Consider the following 19,806-nt stretch of genomic DNA (forward strand, 5'->3'; position numbering starts at 1 on the left):
AGAACCATAAGCCAACAGTACGGCCTCCTCAAACCAACGACTGATAGTGGACAGGGAGGGCTACAGGCCCTGACGAGACAAACCAAAATTGACAAACAAATCGTCAACCTTACAAAAGGAAGAAGTGCGTGATAAAGAAACCAGCAATGCACGACGCACATCCAACAGGTGGAGAAGGCAATCCTCAGCCGAGGAAGGAGCAGGACAAAGAATCGGAAGAACCACTGCAGCAGAACGGTGAAAATAAGAATCCACCGTAGGAATAAACGTAGGATGAGGGCGTAAGACCACATGATCAGACAAAATAACCAAAAATGGAGCAGTACATCGAACCACGAAGGAACAAACACACTAACTTCCCCATTCCCAATACCAGAGGACAAGCGGGGCTGCTCCAGCAGTACCCCAGCCCCCACTCACCTGACCAGCAGGGAACACAGCACTCGGAGTAGTGCAGAAAAAAAGAACAGGTCGTGTTGGTATTTCTGTATCCCTTTATGGGATTTTTCTGGAACCACTGGGGGCCAACTTGGAGGAGGGAGAGGGAGACTAGAGCGTTTTTTTGTTTTATACTTGGAGTTCTGTGTGGAGCCGGAGGCTCATGGGTAATTACTGTGGCGAGGAAGACAGGACGAGGAGGTAATGGCCATCTTCAACATTTATTAAAGCGTTACCTTTCTCATAAGTATTTCCAGTTCTAATTGTGCACTGCTGAAGGCTATATTTCATGCTATGTCTAGACTGACAGGACGTCGTGGAAATCCCAGGACTGTCCTACTTTTTAATGCCTGTCTCGACACTTCTTAAAATTAAATACAAGTCCCTGTTTTCAGGAAGGTCCAGGTGAGAATAAGCAATGGAAGTAAATGTTGCTCCTGCTTACATCTCTACACGACCATCTCATGGTAGGAAGGTAGTGGCACACTCCGGGGAAATCAAGGCTGGTAGTGTGAATTGGGCAGGTAAAAAAAAAGGGTGGGCTCAGCATTTCTTCATGATCAATGATCATTACCCTAACCCTGTCTTCCCCAGCAACTCCTTTCTATATGTCTTTGCCGAAATGCACACATGTATATAATGCATCACAAAATATGTCATCATGTTTCTATTGTGTGATAATCACAAAAAATGCCAATGTTGGTTTCTTTTGAGGTGGTATGTCATTGTAAGGTTAAAGTGAAGTGTATAGAGTAACGTCCCTGGATGTGCCTGTTACCTCACCCCTACACCAGTGAGCGGTATTAATGTAGCCTTATGCAGAAATTGACAGGATGTAGACCTACGTCTATGTCTGTAGGCTGTCAGTGTTTTGGTTTTGAAAATCAGGTCACCCAGCTATGCCCCTACGCATCCATCTTGTCTGGGTTTGAAGAGGGGGGGTGCTCTCAGACTAGCTGGCTTTAGCATTTATGACATTTGTAGTTGTCAGTTCTTAGGGCCCAGTGCATTCTGGTACTTGCAGTTTGTTCGCATCAGCATTGTATTTAGGCAACCGTCATGTTTAACAGTCATTCAGTTGGGAGACCCCAGTAACACCGGAGTACATTCTACTACTTACAGTGTTTTAAATTGTAATCAATTGTACTGTCAGGCGTATGTAAGGAGATTGCCTATAGGCCTTAAGGTTGTAGCTTTAAAATAGAGAACAATAGGAAATATGTGATGTAAAGTACTGCAAGTACCAGAATGCAACGGGGCCTCGCCAACAGTGTCAACAAACACCAGCGTGCAATAAATGTCTGAGTGTAGCACACCTCCTTTTTGAAAGTTGGTTATTCAATAATAGGCCTTTCTTTGAAATTCCCATTGTAAAATTCCTATTGAACAAAAAGGCTAACAGAGCATCCGTGTTTCCCAGTTCCATGCGTGAGCAACTCATCCAGTCCAGGGTTTTTGACTTGCATTATGAGTTTGTAGTCCTTTATTATCCCATTCGAAAATCGGGACCACAAGTCTCAGAATGTGAAGAAATGTCTTTATTGGTTGCGCTACTCACACATGGAACTAGGAGACTTGAAAGCAGTGAAAAGATGTTTTTGGAGTTTTAACTTTTTTGATACATTAATTAGAAGTTCTTCCAGCCTGGATTTTTTTCTTTGATTTTTGCACCGTGTAGTACTGGCTGTTCCATTATAATGATAGAACTACACATACCGGAATGTAAAGGAAAACAAACATGCACTGGTTGAGCTACTCGTGCACGGACCTGGAAGGGTGAATGCTCTGGAGGTAGTGTATAGAAAGGCAGAGAGGTAAAAAGTGGCTGATGATAAAAATGGGAGTTGGGGTGGAAGGTAAGGAAAAAGTGAAATGCAAAAAAACTACAAGTAAGGTATGCTCTAACCCCTTTTTTTCGCCTTCCTTCACAGCTTTCTGTGCCATTCTACAAGGCAGCTTGTTCGGGCTACTAGGGGGTATGCCCCAGAAGTACAGCTCTCTCTTCCTGAGTGGCCAGGGCATGGCCGGGATGTTAGCTGCCATCGCCATGCTGCTCTCCATGGCCAGTGAGTATGGAGGGCTGGATACTGTGTTGGTAAAAGGTGCAGGCCAGAAAGGAGGGCGGTGAAGGACACAGAGTTCTCAAGATATCCTGCCCCATGTGTGAGTAACTCCAGCCCTGTCAAGATCCCAGGCGTGACTAGCTCCCCCAGGCCTGCTTTTTTCCTTAGAATTCTGGGACGTGTAGTCATGTTTGTTTCATTATGAAACCGTGACTACAAGTCCCAGAATTCAAAATAAAAAACCCTGGACTGGAGAAGCTGGGAAACTTGGCAGCTATGGAGTAACTCGTCCAGTCTATTTTGTTTTCTTTCCATTCTGGAATTTAAAGTTGTTTGTCCCATTAGAAACTCAGGACTCCAAAGAAAAATACTGATCTCCGTGAACTACTGAAAGTAAAGACCAGAAAGAGGCTGCAGGAATTGAAGAGTCAGTCCCCATGGATGCCCCAAGCGGACAGTGTAATAAACACAAACACCCTCACTCATGAGAGCACAGCTCTCACCCTCTCCCACCCCTTCATCTATTTGGCAAGTGCAATTCTAGGCTATCCTGCACTCATGAAGTGTGCTTTTTGAGCTCGATGCCGCCAGAAGTTACAAAAAGTGTTTGTCTGGCCCAGCACCTCACAAAAGTCCTTGTGTACCGAAGGCAGCACTGTTTGTCTTTCTGAAGGTGAGAATGTGTTTCCGCGTTTCCTGGCTCGGGGCGAGTTCTCTGGAATAGAACAGAGGCTGTGATGGCGCAGCAGCTGCCTCACCCCGGGGAAACGAGTTCAGCCAGTGTACATAAACAGGCGCGCCCTCAAGAGAGGGTGTGGGGCGGTGTTATTTACATTTTGTTCACGTGCTTCCCCTGAGAGCAGGGAGACCGCGAGGACACGTTTTTTTCAGGTCAACCGAACTCCTGGCTCTGTCTTGGCCTCTGTGATTTTAGACTGTGACCCTCACTTCACGCGCTCGGTATGTGGTCAAACAACTTCATTGAGTGTGACACCAGGCTGCTCCTCTAACTTTGTGTGTTGTTTTCGCCTTGGACTTTGTGTGTGAACTTGGGAAACCAGGCCCAGGATGCTTGTTTCTGGTCCAGGGAGGGCCTGGCAGTCGGGGCTGGACTGTTCCCATGGGGAGGAGGGTCAAGACTGATTTGCATATGGCTGGGTCCAATCTGGAATGGCGTGGCGTGTTAAAAAACAATGGATTTAACCCATATCTGTGACTGGGGGTGATTGTTTGATTGGTTCAGCATTCCGTCCATCAACTGTTCTTTTTGCAGCTGTACAAATGGAGCACATCAACTCCTAGCCCATGGACATCTCCTGGCCACTTCCAAAGAAGAGGTTCTTCTACGTAGTAGCTCAGCCCTGGGGTAATCCTATTAGCCAGGATTGTACGGCTTCCCGGTGCTAGGTATCACTGTGGAGCACTTCACTTGTGCCTGGTGGGGGAAAAAGCTGTGTACCCCATTTCCCAACTTTGGGTATGGGGTGATATTTCAGAAAGTACCAAGGTATCTATAGCTAAAGCCTGCCTTTGCACAGAAAAGGACCAGCTTGTGATGTCCTTCACCTCGACTTAGTTTAAGTACAGGTCTCTAAACACTCTGATTAGCTTAGCGCTTTGTCCCACTCAAGCGCGTCTCGTTCAGAATTCTTTACACCCTTCAGAAAGCCATCCCCTGCCCTGTCTTTAGTCCACTGCCACACCCACCAATTGTGATTGACAGAGTGTGCCTGCAGGATGCTAAAGATGCAACTCTGTAGAATGTTATCAATAGTTAATAATGCCTGACCCGTTAACCCTTTCAGCTTAAAGTTGTTGGCTATGTTACTTTTGGTAAAAAAAAAATATAGAAAATGTTCACAACTATCTCGAAGCTGAACCAATTTGTTGTTTGAAGGAGCTATCTGCACGTCCATTACAGCGGACAAGAGACTCCAAACACAAGCTCTGCACATCGTCCTTTGTGTGATTTCGGGCTCTGCAGCTCATTCTTTGTGGCTTTCATAACCTATAACTTTGGGCTCCGACCTTTGCTCTGTGTGAACTCGAACTTTTACACTGAGCGAGATACCACCCACCGACACTGACTTTCTGTGATCTCTGGCTTTGCTAAGTGTTCACTGTGACATCAGTCGCTGCCCCTCTCTCTCTCTGACACCTCATTTATTGCTAGCGTGTCTGTGTGACCTTAAGCGTTGGCCCTGGCTCTCTATGACCTCAGGTTCTCCCGAACTGAAACTGCATGACCTTGATCTCCCACACTGACTCTATGGGTCACTCTCCCTCACTCTCCTCCCTTCTGCTCTACCTCTGACCCCAAGTCTGACCTTAGTATCTTTTCCAGACTCTCTATGACCTTGAGCTCTGTGCCTGACTCACTCACCCAATCTCTTCCACTCCTGGGTGCTCTCTACTTGAGACATTATATGGGGCATTAGGCTTTAATACTGACTTAGTGCGGCCTCGGGTGCACCCACGACTCTATGAGTGGCCTTTGGCACTGCCCTAGACTCCAGGTTGTGACTTGGGGTGATGTCCCTGACACTGTGTGTCTGTGATCTCTGAATCTGTGCTACCTAGAACTTTGACTCTCACTCTGAACGAACGAACACACTTATTCTCACACTTGCCATACTCCATTTTGCTCCGGCAGAAACACATACCTGCACTGATCTTCATGCCCAGGATTTCACACACCCCACACGTTTTCTCACACTTACACAACCTTTCTCATCCACTTATACAACAATTTCCCGTGCTCACTCCATTCATTTTCAAATCTTTATCGTCTTGCTCATCACTAGAAAATCCATTCAGTTCCACTTCATGCTCAGATTTTCACACACACGCTACTCCGCCGTGCTCACAATCACATTTGTGATTCCAGGTGGTGTGGACCCCCAGACCTCAGCTCTAAGTTACTTCGTCACTCCCTGTATTGGAACCTTCATCTCCATCGTCTTCTACCTCATCCTGCCACACCTGGTGAGTCTTGGAGGAATTGTTGTGGGAAATCAATGGTTTGTTGTAAAGTTATTGAATGAAAATGGCAATTTTTTTAACATTCCCATCTATTTTTACCCATATTTCTTTTTGGCTAACCGTGTATTTATTCATGTTCATTTTGAGTTCTGCTAACAAACGAAGTTGAAACGAATAGATTTCCACGTTGATTTCGTTGCTAGGTGTGCATTCGGATACCAGTGACATTTTAGCTCCATAATAGGCCTCGTATTATATACCAACACTCATGAAAACATTAGCATTATTGAACAAACATTTTAGAGCTGCAGTTATTTAAGGACATCTCATTCTTTTTAAACTCCTCATTGTGTCAGTGTTCACATAGAGACTAGCCTTGGAGTCAGGATAGAGAGCCTGGAGATGCCCTAACAAAATAGCATTTGCATTTTTTCCCATTTTTTGAAATAGGCACTGAATACGTTGTTTTTCATTGTTGTTGCTGTGTAAAATCATTAAAAACTAAAAACCCTGCCCCGTATTATGTGCATGTAATGCCTATGTAGTCAATCCAGTTTCACTTGCGTAGTCCCCACTTCTGCCTCCCGAGTTGGGCAAACTGAATGGCCACTGAGCGAGCTGAAGAGGTGGGAAGAGGAGATCTTTTTCCGGCCCCTTGTTCTGATGGTTGAGTGATTTGGGAGCCTGGACAAGACAAATCAACCCTGCTCCCGAAGGGGCTTGTGAGCAGAATGAAGAGCACTTTCAGTTGGTTTAACAAACATCAGTCAGGAGGAGCAGTGCATCATGGGTAAATGCCACTCCTCCAGATCACAAATTTCCAGTGGTCCCACACCCTTATTAAAGGGGAGCTGGAACACTAGTCCTATTTTACCAGCAGGAAAAGCCATCCAGTAACATTAAGTGAGGTTCAGGTTGAGGCTGCTGGCCCAAAAGCCCCCTTGGATCCGCTCCTCAGGCACAGGGGCCAGTGAATGCTTAAAGCAGGTGGTAAATGAGACCTAATTGTTTCCAGAGTGTGGAATCCACATACAGGCAAGGACTCTCCAAACCGGATCTGCGTGTTATTCCTCATTTGTGGGGAAACGTGTTATTAAATGGGGCAGAGGTACCATTGGCAGCCATGTATGCTAATTCCGAACCCAGTCATTTCTGCATCCTTGCACTGTGCAACTCTTAATCATAGCTTTAGTGTTTACAATGATTGGAATAACATAAAATAAAGAACACAATCGGGAAGGCTTTACTTTTTGTGAGGTCCGAAATGCATGGTAATCAGTGGCGCACCCACTTGGGGCATCATTTCGAGTGGCCTTGGGGATCCCGATGGAGGCGATATTGAGAGTTACCAACCACTTTCAGGTTATGGTATTTCACACAGAGATTTCAGATTCCGAAAGTGTCGGACACTGAGGGAAAGCGAGCAGAAAACGGCATGGGCACACCCATTCTTGTACATTATTCCCCCAAAAACGTGAGATTTCCCATTGTTTATCTCCTCGGTATGACCAGAATAAAGCCTTAAATATGAAGCCAACAAGGAGGAGCTTAAAGGAATCAGTGAGGCAAAAAACTAGAGAAAGGGAAACTTTCTGAGAGGTCTTTTTGTTAAAAGGTCCCTTCTCATAAAAAGCCTTTCTGTTCTCAAGGTCACATGAATGGAGGTTGATACATGGGGGTCACTGTAACTCTTCCCTTGGACTCAGCCATCAAACAGAATTCAGACGGTTCCAGTGCCGGGCAGTGCTGCAAATCTCCCTTCCAAAATCCCACCCTTGTCCTGTTATGTACCGCTATCAGTTACTGGCTAGTTTAGATAGTGGGAAAACCTGAGAATAAAGTGTCTCTCATTACCACTGAGCACACATAGGTGGCAAAGAGGAAGTAAGAAACACAAAATACTCGATTGATGTATGACTGGCCTAGTATTTTAAAGGCTACTTAGGCCAAGGCTCTTAGTTGTTTCTCTTCACAACAGCCCAGTTACCATCTTTAACTACGCTGATGACCTTCAGCTGGTCTTCAATCTTGATTCCACCACTACATCCTGCACAAATTTTCAATCTACCATGCTCTCTATTAGTGAATGGATGTATTATAGCCAGCTGAAACTCAATCCTGTCTTAACTGGAGGGCCTGCCAACCCTTGAAATTCTAGCTTTTGGCCATCCTCTTTGGGTACACCCCCCCCCCCAACCTGCAGACTCTGTGAAGAGTCTCGGGGTTATCATTTGTAAAGATCTATCAATGAAACCTCAGATCAACGCAATTACTTCTTCTTGCTTTTTCCATCTTCGCAGAATTCGCAAAATCTGTAGGTTTCTGACTACGGAGGCTCTTACCCTTGTCATCATGGCCCTGGTCATCTCTCGTATCGACTATGCCAACGCTCCCTATGTTGGCATTCCAGCCTACCAGCTCCACCGTCTACAACTGGTGCAAAATCAAGCAGCTAGGCTTGTCTTTCGTCAGCCCAAACACCAACATGTTCCCCCGCTACTGAGGAACCTTCACTGGCTCCCGGTGGCCAAACGCTGCATTTTTAAACTGGGTTGCACCATCTTTAAGGCACTTTCTGATCAGGGCCCTGTCTTCATTGCCTCTAGGATCCTTCGGTATACCCCCTCCCGTGACCTTCGCTCCTCTTACCATAACCTGCTTATTATTCCAGCATTTAAGCGGAAAAAACACGGTGGCCTTCGATTCTCATTCTTGGCACCCAGGTTATGGAACTCTCTTCCGAGCGATCTCAGACTAACCCCCAGCTATGCTTTATTCAGGAAACTTTTGAAAACCCATCTGTTTTCGACAAGCCTATGAGTAATAACGCGTCCTTCATCGCCCTTTCGTTGTTAGCGCCATGAAACCGTTTGGTGTCCGTGCGCTGTATAAGTATTTTTAACATAACAGCTACTATGAGAGATGCCCTACTTTCCCATATAGACCAGCGGTGTACATTATTAGGGATATGTTTTGAAGCACTTAATCCACACTCACATGAAGTAGGAGAATGAATTAAGTTTTAATCTGATTGGGCTTGTATGGAGATGAGAAAACTCCACTACCATAACATGATGAGAAGGCGGTAATTAGGATGGTAGAAGATTGGCAGCAGAATTTAAGTAGTTGATAAATGTGGTTTCTGAACTCTCTCATTTGAACCTCACTCTAGGAATTCGCCCAGTACTATATTACCAAGAAACCGGAGCAGAGCTATGAACTGGAGACCAAGGCCGAGTTGCTGCAGAAAGGTGGGTGCCTTTCCAGGCCGCTGCACTATTTCCCTCTTCAGAAACCAAGCTTTAATATCCAAACCCACAGACCGCACTCAAAAATACACAACTCATGATGAAAAAACTCCCAAAATTGATAACGCGCTACACAAAACACACAGATCACCACTAGAGATACAATACAGTGAGCACAACCACTACTAAAGACAGATAGATCAGTCCTAAACATAGTTCCCTGACGAGAAATCCCTCTCATTGCCTTTCCCAAAGAGGTTGCCCATACAAGAAACATACTACCATATCTTAAGACCTTCTGTCTATTGGCAGAAACACTGTGGACTCCCAAGAATCGTACTACCCAAATGTGCTGCTCTGTTCCAACCTCTGCCTTGAAAACATATTACTCAGCCCCAAATAAACTCTTCAGTTGGATGTTGATATAGTTTGAATTAATTTCCTGCAGGATATGCACAACGGCCTGTCCACCAGCGTTAGGTTTGGTCCCAATGGGTAATGCACTGAGCACTTTAAACTTCAGCGAGGAGTACTGCAGGGTTGCATTTTAGCTCCTTTTTTATTTACATTTTATATCAACAGTTTAGGGCAGGTGTTGACTGTTGCATGTGTTGATGTCCCCAGAGTAGGTGGCCGCCCCATACCTACTCTACTGTATGTGGACAAAATATTTTGCGCTTACACAAAAACACTTTCCACCACAATGCTTGTACTAAAAGCAAGGTCCATTACATAACACATTCAACACCCAAACTACCACTAATAAATTATTGCTCACTCAAAGAGCAATTCTACACCCTTAAACAAGCTATCCACCCGCAAAATATTAAGCCCAAATCGAAAACCAACTGCTCCCTCTACAATTATACTAATGTTAAAACCTTCGTGCCAAGCCGCTAAAAACCCTTCTCACTTCCAAAAACATACTGTTCACTCCTAATCAACATAACCGCAAAATACATACCACACCCCCAAAAAAAGATTGCCCCACCTCCAAAAACACATTGCCCATTGAAAGATAAAACACATCATCTACCACTTCACACACAGAGCCAACATAAAAAAACACTGATCGCTTCAATAAACACAGTTCCCGCTGCTTTCCACAAAGTACCCTTCCCACTGCTAGAACCACATTGGCTTCACTGTGCCCCGTTAGCATACTGGCCATCACCAGTATAAATTAACCACCCCTAGAACAACTAAGCATCTGTAGAAACGCACTTGACAATAGCAAAACGCACTGACTAAGTGCCACCACCCAATGAAAATCCACCAGTCACTCCTACCGCTAGCGATAGCAGCTTTCAACTCAATACCTACAGTGGTATAGTACCAGAATATTATTAATTTAATATCATCCTACACAATATCAGTTGCCAAAATATTGTCCAGGCAACTGTGTGTGGGTAAATATAGGTTTACTATCCTTAATATCTGAGTACCTCGAATAAATATATTTGATAGTCAAGATTGTGGCTACCATAATGATGTAGGACAATATTAACGTCCGTTATATTCTGACAAGCCACCTCGTCACTTGAGCCAAGTCTAAGGTGTAAACACTTGAACTGCTCCCCCACCCTACTTAGATCATTCACCTTTCCTTGTCGCTGATCTAGAAAATGTTTCTGCTACATCCTTGTCCACCCATTGTATCTTCTTGTTAGTTTAAGGCCCCGCAGGGGAGGGAGTGAGGTAACATATGTCGTCAAAACATCTTGTTCTTGGGGAGGTCAGATTAGCGTCCCACCCTCTACCCCTGATGAGTTGCTTTAGGTAATTTCCATATGTTATGTCAGAGCCCACATTGGCACACCTGCTGTTTCTAAAGAACTGAAACTCCCTTCCAATGCAGCTTCTGTTCGACTTGTCGTCAAAGAAGTACGGAAGTCAGCTGAGAGCCGGATTGGGTTGGGTCACACGAAAATCAACATCCATCTTTCAGTATTTTCCGGGATTCCATACAAACATGCACAGTGTCAATATGTACCTTCAGGAGATGTGTGTTTACTGTTTAAGTCTATAAATGGAGCATAAGGGAAGTTAAAAAGAGACCCATATGCCACATAATGGAGAGTGTGCTGTCTTGACAATATTTTGTGCACATACTCTAAAAAACCACCCGGGTCGACTTGCAAAACTATCTGTGTGAACAAGAAGAATGTCATGATAGCGAAATACAATACTGAAGAATTCTAAATCATACATTTGACATTAAAAGTAGTGGGCTTTTTGTAATGAGGAATCCAAAACCAAAGAATTCCATAATGGTGAAACGACCATGGTAACACCTGTAATCGTAACCCCGATGCTAATTTCTAAATCTAGCCTGTCCTTATCTATAACATTCCTCGATCCTTAATTTCGGTTGATAACCCTTTCTAATTAATGTAACTTTGTTGTAAATAACAGTTTATACACGTTCATTATTTTGAAAAAAAAATATTCCTTCAATACTTTCACACAATACCCTAACACAGTTTAATCACATCACAGATATCACTGGTTCAAGCTTGTAATTTTAGGGATGAAAAGGCTTGTGGTCCTAGGTGAAATCAGATGATCAGAGAACGAGGCTAACTCTTGTCCCTTCCATCTTTCTTTTCTGCATCACTTCAGCTGTTCCACATTTAGCTCTTGGCCATTTGATGTATCGTTAGAAGCTATTATTGACAGTTGGTGAAGCCTGGGAAATTATTTGACTGTTGACATGCAATGCATCAAGAGGAAAATACTATGATGTGGGGGACTGATATTTAGGCGGGAAAGGGTGCAGCTTACATAGTTTGCCTACAACTGTACTACTGCAATACAGTTGTAACGGAGAGTCCTGTGTATGACTGTGAAGAACCTTGCAGCCCTACCCTGTGTACTGTTATCTGTTTGACCCTGTTGGTTCTCCACTCTCCCTCCCCAGTGTGTGAACCTCATCTTGTCACCTAAAGGTACGGTGGTGTTTGGATTATGATTGGGAAGCCTGTGTGCCCTGTACAACATACTGTATCTCACATGGTGTGTTGGGACTAGATTTTGTTTCCTTTGTGCTTGAAGTTGAGACTGCTCTATTGGCATTTCACATACAGAGGGACAGCAATGCTGTCTTCGGCTTTTTCTCAGGCTGTCTAATTTTATGGGGTCTCTATGTGAGTTGGCGTTCCTTCTCCTCGGCTGGATAGTGTTTAGGGATCCTTTGGTGGGTCAGGGTAATGTGTCCATACCATGCAAAGGGAGGCAGGATGCACTCTTATTCATATGGCTCTATACTTTGGTAAAGAAACATGAACCCTTCCCTTCTCTCTCTCTCCCCCACAACTCACTAGATACACTGTAACTCACAAATTTCTCTTTTTCTACAGAGAAGAACGGAGATCTGAATGAACCCAAAAAAGCGACGGTCATGGTGGAGAATGGTACACCCTATGGAACGGTCAAGGAGCCCGAAAAGGCGTCCGTCTTCGTGGTGCTTAGAAAGGTGCAGTTCTGGAGAGCTCTAGAGCCCAGAGATTAGGTGGTGTGCTCAGAATAGAAGCTGATAAGGCTACATGAGTGATACTGGAAGGGCGTGCTTACCAAGAATGATGGGTGTTTGCAGAGTCATATGTGCGTCTGTGTCTCATACAAGAAACGTGGAGCATTGCTGGTCAAAACGTACAAGTACCAATGGTTTTGTCATCTTCCATTTAATTAGTGATTTATTTCGTTTTTCTCATCCACAGATCTGGATGTTGGCTTTGTGCATCGTGCTTGCTTTCGGTGCTACCATAGCAGTATTTCCTGCCATCACAGCGAGCGTCCAGAGCTCCAACACTGAGGGGAAATGGAGTGAGTAAAAGCCAGCTTGATACAATGCATAACAATGACTCAGGACTGCTTGCTTGTTCCATTCACCATACACCAGCAAGCCGCCACAGATTATTTATTCCCACATCAATTGGTTGGAGAAGGGAGAGAACAGTTGATTGTGAGTTTGAATCCCAGCGCCTCACTGACGACACGCCATCTCTATTGATTATTTTAATCCATGTGTTGGCTAGAAAAATACACAACAAGTACCGGCCCTAATGTCATGCTTGAAAGTCGCACCCATCTACAACCCTGTATAGTTCGCCAAAAGTAGTCTCTTATATTGCTCTGTCTCTAGTACGTTCTTGTATCTTTCCATTTTATAACTTTCTTGCCAATATAAACAGTCAACATGGAAACTTAGTCAACCAGCTGTGTTGTTTGTGAAGTTAAATTTATGTGTTGGCTCTTGTTGGCATTGTCAACATGTTTCAGCTAATTGTGACTTTACCCTGGAAAAATGATGCTGGCTCATATAGGCATTTGTTCTTGGTTGCAAGTCTTTTTTTATATTGTTATTCATGCGTTTTGTTCAGCGATATCTACCGGAAGCAACTGTGGGTTTCCCCACCATTATCCTGCTCTTTATGTTGATACATTGCATTTGTCACAGTCCGGCTCAAAAATTGCCTTGAAACAGTTTACACGCATTTCACGTCATGTAATCATGGAATCTAATACTGTGAAAATAATTTTTGGACAGAGTCATGGTATAGTTAATTGGATTACGAGGTCAGATGTTTGCTGTGACAATTGGGGAAGGTGAACACCAGGTTGTGTGAAAAAGGCTGCGTTATTGAGACAGGTGCACATTACAATATAACCTGGGCCTTTGCCTTACAAAACTATATCCTCACTATACATCATACCTCCTAATATCAACTCCCCCATCCCTAACAGATCCCTTACGCGATGACCTATTCAAACTTGAATAACATACGTGCAACAGGGCAGCTCAACTGAAAGTGGGACCTCTAAAAACCATTCCCGTTTTCCTACCTCAACTACCCTTTTAACTTCACTGAACTTCCTACCTAACATTTTAACTTCCTATGTCGTTCAGGCGTGAACTTCCTACCCGTTCCCCTTCAGCCTGAATTGCTGCTGACAAACAATAAACTTGTGTAAATCCCATCCACTTCTCAGCCGCCCCCTGGTGCTCCTGCCCACACCATTATCCCTGCAAAAGGCCCTTATCTCCTTGTTCAGTTTCCTCCTGGCTTTGTCAAAGGCTAACGGCTTCAGAGTTCCCCTCCACACTCTCCTGGGAATAAACTCCGACCACATGGTGTGGCAGCCTACCCACAACTTACCTATCTGCCGAAGGTCCCATTTCATCTCCTTGTTTAAGGCCAAACCTTTCTGTGACACCAAATCATTTCACCCCCAAATGAATAATTAGCACATGCGGACAGTTCCCACCCACTTTTAACTTGTTCAAGTATGGTACCAGTTCCTTCCATCGCATTCTCCCTTTTCCTTTCCATAGTCTTTATTGAAATCCAGGTTGTGACCATGAAAGCTGGCCCTTGCATGCCTCTCGGCCCATTTTCCAAACGAGTGGCCCACAATCCGGACTGTCATTCCCGCCTCCGATGGACCGGCGACCACACCTGCAAAAGAAATAAAGATGACAACTTGCCCATTACAAACCTTCATCCCTTACCCCTCTGATTTAAGGAGCCCCCTGCTACTCTTCTCCCCCTCAGAAGTTCTGAAACATGAAAGGCACCGAAAAATAGCCAGGACAATTATGTCTCCCTGCCCCAATGCACACCCTTGTAACAGAGAAGATCACGTGCATTAAAATATCCAATGTCATAGGCCTCCGCTTAGGGCCCGCAGGGCCTAACTCCCTTGCACACCCTCCAGGATTCTCTTCCTCAACTTACCCGCATATGAGGGGTACCCCACCAAAGCTTGCCCATAAAGGCGATGCCCGTCAGCTTCCCAGAAATCGTCACCTTGGACTGTCATCTCTCAATAAGACCAACTTCTTCTACTCTATGTCGTTCCTGCTGTCTCCTCTGTGCTCCAGTCTTCAGGAATTCCTTCCAGGCAGTGAGGTAAGACCTCCTTGTTGACGGGGCTAATGATCTAACTACCAGGTGTAACAGCCTCTCTCTCTCCTACAGACCATAACTCTGGTGGTACATGAGCCTTCTCCTGATCCACCTGCGTTGTCAGTCCATGGAACCTCTCCCGCTGCAAACGAGACAAAGCATCAGCAATGTCATTGTCCACACTGGGAATGTGCAGGGCTCTGAAGGCAATATCAAATCTCAAGCAATGCAAAACAAACACTTGCAGCAGCTGCCACAGCTGTGGCTCTCTGGCCGACTGCCTGTTGACCACCTGCACTACTGACATGTTGTCTACCCAGAAAAGTACTCTTTTATTGGACAGCTGAGGGCCCCATAACATGACCAATGGAAAAAGTTCCAAGAAGGTGATGCTGCGTCTGCCCTCTGTCCATTCTACAGGCCAATTCTCGGCGCACCAGTTTCCCTGCCAGTACAGGCCAAAACCACAGGCCCCCGCAGCATCAGAGAAAACCTGCGCGTCCCAGTCCATGTCGACCCTGGATGACATGGGAATGCCATTACATTTGTGTAAAAAGGCCTTCCACATATGCAGGTCCTCCCACATCCCCGCTTTCAAACGGACATGATGGTGAGGTAAGGTAAGGCCCGAAAGGGACAAACTTATGCACCTGCAAAACGTCCTACCTGCCCTTACCACACTGCATGCAAAGTTCAAATGCCCCAAGAGCGTCTGAACCTCCTTGACTGTTACTTTCTTTTTCGCCAGCATTGTGTCAAGTAAAGCCACCATTTTAATTTTCTTGTCCTCCGGCAACCGGGCCTCCCCTGCTGCAGAGTCAATTTCGATGGCCAGAAAATTTAACACTGTTGTGGACCCCACAGTTTTTTCCGGGACCAAGGGCACCCCTAAGTCCTCCATCAAACCTTCGAATCTGTCAAGCGAGTCTTGGCATTCTCCTGACCCGCTGCCCTCACTAAGAAAAAAAATCATCCAGGTAGTGTGTTATGTGTTCCACCCCTGTGTGCCATGTGAATAACCATTGCAGAAAGGTACTGAAACACTTGAAGTGGGTACATGAAATGAAACAATCCATGGAGAGTGCCTTGTCAACAAACCATTGTCCTTCGAATTGTATCCCCAACAGTTCAAAGTCGTCAGGGTGTACTGGGAACAGACGGAAAGTCGACAATGTCGCTTTTTGCCATCAGCGCCCCTGTCCAAACTTCTCTACCAAGGCTAGGGCTACATCCTCCGACTAATACATCACCGTCACTTGCTCTGTGAGGATAAACTCATTTGCTAACTCACCCTCTGTCCAGGACAAGTATTGAATCAATCGATATTGCCCTGCTTCCTTCTTAGGCACTACCCAGATAGGTGGCACCACTAACTGGTCTATGGGCCATGTGTCAAACGGGCCTGCCATTCTCCCTTCCTGTATTTCTTTAACCAATTTCTCGTGAACAATTTGAGGATGCTCAGCCGCTGATTTTAGATTGGCCGCCCAACGGCGAACTCTTGGACCATTGTAACCCAGCCTGAAACCTTCTTTAAACCCCTGTAGCAATACCACCGCGTCATCAGTCCTGTCTTAAAAGGAGAGCCAGAAAGCCAATTTCTCAATGTTAATGGATGTATGAGCCTTTCCCCCAGGTCCCTGCACTTCTCTACCAGGCCAGGACCCCCCTCCCTGTCCGTATTGGGTCCCCTGCGGTGCCCCTGCCTGATTCCCTGTCTTTCCTTGCTGGTGCCCGTAGCCTGTGGGGGTACCGACCGAGAAGCAAGCAACCAAAGGGTGTCTGCCTGAGCATTTCGAGCATTGGTGCTGGAATTTGCAGAGCTCTCTTGTGCATAGGCCTTTGTTGTAGTTCCAGCATGCTCCTATTTGGGTCCCTTGGTTTCTGATGCCCCATCCCAACCTGCCACGGGTGGGAGGACTCTGAAAGGGCTTGTAGACTATTGGCAAACCACTTGAGGTAAAGATAGTCTTGCCAAATTTCGCTGGCCCCATGGTGTGCTGCCATAGATCTGTATCTAACTCATCCCATTGTGCGTCTGGGTCCACCACTAGACGGGCCCGGAATTCCTCATCGTACTCAGCCCAAGCATTGCCCCCCAAATTTAGATGCGCCTTTCTAATGACATCCATGTACATGAATATGGTGACCACCCTCTTAGGGAATTGTTCACAGTAGACGCTGGCATAAATGAGGAAAGCTGCGGTCCAGTTCTCGAGTGTGACTGGTAATCGTGGGCTTTTGGACAGTTCTAAGACCTCCTCCTTGGACCCCTCCTTAGACCAAAGGTCTCTATGTATGAGCTTTAAGATCTCTGCACACTACCCTTTCTAGATGTTCTCCTTGTTGCTAGCATTAGATGGTTTCTCTGTCCCCATGTAAGGTAATTTCTTGAATTGACCTCTACGCTCTCTTTTTTAACCCCAGAGTCCTGTTGGTCACCCTTGTCCCACCCGCCTGCCCCTGGCATTCCACCCCTCCTGCTGGAGGTGCTATCTCTTGTGTCGTGTGCACCGGTGGATCCTCTGTCCCCACTCGGTGTCCCGCTCGTAACGCTCTTTCAATAGGCAGGCCTCCCCGCAGGCGTGGGTCTCACCAGCCCCTGCCCGATGGATACCATAGTCACGTGGGCCTCCCCACTTGCTGCAGGTTCCTTGGCCTCAACCGAAACCTTCCACACATGGCTGAAGGTGCCCCCCGTTACCCCCTGCTTCTCTCGTAACTGCGTGCACCTGCTTCACCTTCTTACCTGGTGCCAATCTCAGTGCCCGCTCCGTGGGCCGCCGCTTTGCCGCCAGCTGTGAGTCCTGGCCCTTGGGCACCGCCTTGCGCCGCTGCCTGTCTCCTCCTGGAAGAAACTAGGATACACGATAGCGGAGCCCCCCACTGCTCCCTCCTCCCTCCATTGAGCTTCTCCCTCTTCCCTCAATTCCCCTTCTTCCAAGCTGTCTTCATCGTAATCCAGCCTTGTGTGAGCCTCTACATCACCATCCCCACAATCCTGTTCTGTCCTACCCTGCCCCCCAACCCACTGCCAATGCAGCAAATGTATGACCTTGTTCCAGGGGGGTGGAGTATGCTCAAAATCCTTCCACCCATTGCACCGGGTTGTATTGTACAGACTTGTGGCAGTGATCTTGTGGTCCAACGTCGCATGCCAGCTAGCCGCATGGGACGTGGCTGACTCTTCACCTCGGCCACACGTGGCCCACCCGACTCGGGCCCCCCCGAACTGGTGTCATCCTGCACAAAAGAAACATGGTCCGGTGTGCTGGTCCAGATAAAACTCCTATTCAGCTCTGCCGCCGACCCCTGCCAAGCCACATTACCTGGGGGGGCGCTAGCGCACCGGGAAAGGGTTTGCCTTCCAAACCCACCCGTCTCCCCAACCCTTGTCCCACTCCGCGGGGCCAATGACATTCCCCTACCCCTCAATGCACCATAGACCCTGCCCGGGGGCTTCACGACCCACTGGCGGCCTATGGACTCCATGACCACGGTCCCGCCCTTATTCCCACCACCAGAGACCTCACTAGGCCCCTTTGAGGTCTCTTGCTGCAGAGGTACACCCCCTGCCAACAACTGCAGAGCTTCCACTGCATCAAGGGGGGCCCCACCTGCCTCAATTACAAAAGCCGCCGGCGAGGCCTCGCCTGCAGCTGTTACGCACTTTCCCCGGGCTCACAGCGCTGACGCGGGCTCGCGGGCCACATCACCCCGCTAGAGCCAACTGTCTCCCTTCTGACATGAGGGGCCGCTCTCCGCACATGTGAGCGGCGCCTCCCCTTACCTCAGACAATGCTGAAGGCCTGCACTCCGGCCAGCTCTGAAGCAGCCACCCCCCCAGCAGACTTCCGTGGGGGCAGCCCGTCTTACAGGGCACCTCCTTCAGCAGGTCAAGCCTGCCGTCGGCCTCCAGCAGGCGAACAGCATGCTCGACTCGATCGTCCTCCATGGTGAGTATGATTGAAAATGACTATATCCCTAACTTACTCTAACGCCGATCCTCTGCGCACTACACCACAAGGGTCACAAAGACAGAATGGTGTGCCAGCCACCGGGTCACCACGTTAAAATGGTGGCTGGCACACAAAATGAAGGCAATATATGCTGGGCTACATAGTAGCACAAAAGCAGCCCAACCCACCGTGCAGTCCTCTGGACTGCACCACTTCCCCAAAGACCCCGGGGGGGCAGACCTACCTTTGATAAGCTGCCCCCCAAATCCCCATTGTAATCTACCTTTGACTAGTATTTTTGGGGCTCAATGGGCCATGAAGTAATTTAACTTTGCACTCTTTCTTCTTAGGTGTCTTCTTCATTCCGGTCTGCTGCTTCCTGCTTTTCAATATCATGGACTGGCTTGGGCGCAGTGCTACCTCCTTCGTCCTATGGGTGAGTACTGTCATGGATGTCAATGTGCCTGTCTCAGCTCTCTGTGTGCCAGTCTATCGTTTTATCATCAAAGACATGCAATTTAAAGGAAACAAGTAAGATATCCCTGTGTCAATCACATTAGCCCACCCAGCGCTGCAAGTGTCCTCCGTGCACCAGCTTCATGAGCTCAACCACTGCTAGAAGTCATGGGAGCTACATTCCTTCACAAATCCCATGAGTACATGCATCCCAAGAAGTGACAGGCCCTGTAACTGTGGGCCTAGTCCATGAGTCAACCCATCTCGTGAATTGACAGCTCTAATCATGTGCCCGGTCCGCGACCTCACCCAACCCTAGAAGTGACACGCTTTGCATCGCTGTGCCAATCTTTTAAACCCATCCTGTGCTAGAAGTGATAGACTGTGCAACCCTCTACTAATCTACTGACCAGTTCCCCTGCAGAGGTGACTGGAGATATATATTTCAGTGCCAACTCAAAGCCCATCCAGCTTTAGAAGAGACCTCCTTTGCTAATCGACTGTCCTCCAACTCTGTAATAAAACTCTTCACCCCTAGAAGTGACAGACTATGAATCGCTGTATTAATCAGCTGACTAATATCACTGCAGGTGTGATAGGGCTTCCATATATGTCACAAACCCATGACTCCGTTCACTCCTAGAAGGGACAAGCTCTGCTTTCCTGTGCCAGTTCTATTAGCCCATCCAGCACAGGTGATGACTGGTTCTGCATCCCTGAGACATTCCTCTGACCCCATCCAGATCTAGAT

General features: G+C 46.8%; 1 protein-coding gene across 3 annotated transcripts in view; it reads left to right on the plus strand.

The window, feature by feature from the left end:
* The window catches only part of SLC29A2 (solute carrier family 29 member 2), a 73,966-nt gene that overhangs the window by 47,448 nt on the left and 6,712 nt on the right, over positions 1-19,806 (plus strand). For all 3 annotated transcript variants that reach the window (XM_078660801.1, XM_078660799.1, XM_078660800.1), the window contains exons 6-11: positions 2,370-2,504; positions 5,389-5,486; positions 8,656-8,734; positions 12,091-12,206; positions 12,451-12,556; positions 18,950-19,035. In XM_078660801.1, the coding sequence (XP_078516927.1) occupies positions 2,370-2,504; positions 5,389-5,486; positions 8,656-8,734; positions 12,091-12,206; positions 12,451-12,556; positions 18,950-19,035 (620 nt within the window). The remainder of the gene's footprint in view (positions 1-2,369; positions 2,505-5,388; positions 5,487-8,655; positions 8,735-12,090; positions 12,207-12,450; positions 12,557-18,949; positions 19,036-19,806) is intronic.

The sequence above is a fragment of the Lissotriton helveticus genome, chromosome 9 (assembly GCF_964261635.1).
Source record: "Lissotriton helveticus chromosome 9, aLisHel1.1, whole genome shotgun sequence".
Lineage (NCBI taxonomy): Eukaryota > Metazoa > Chordata > Amphibia > Caudata > Salamandridae > Lissotriton > Lissotriton helveticus.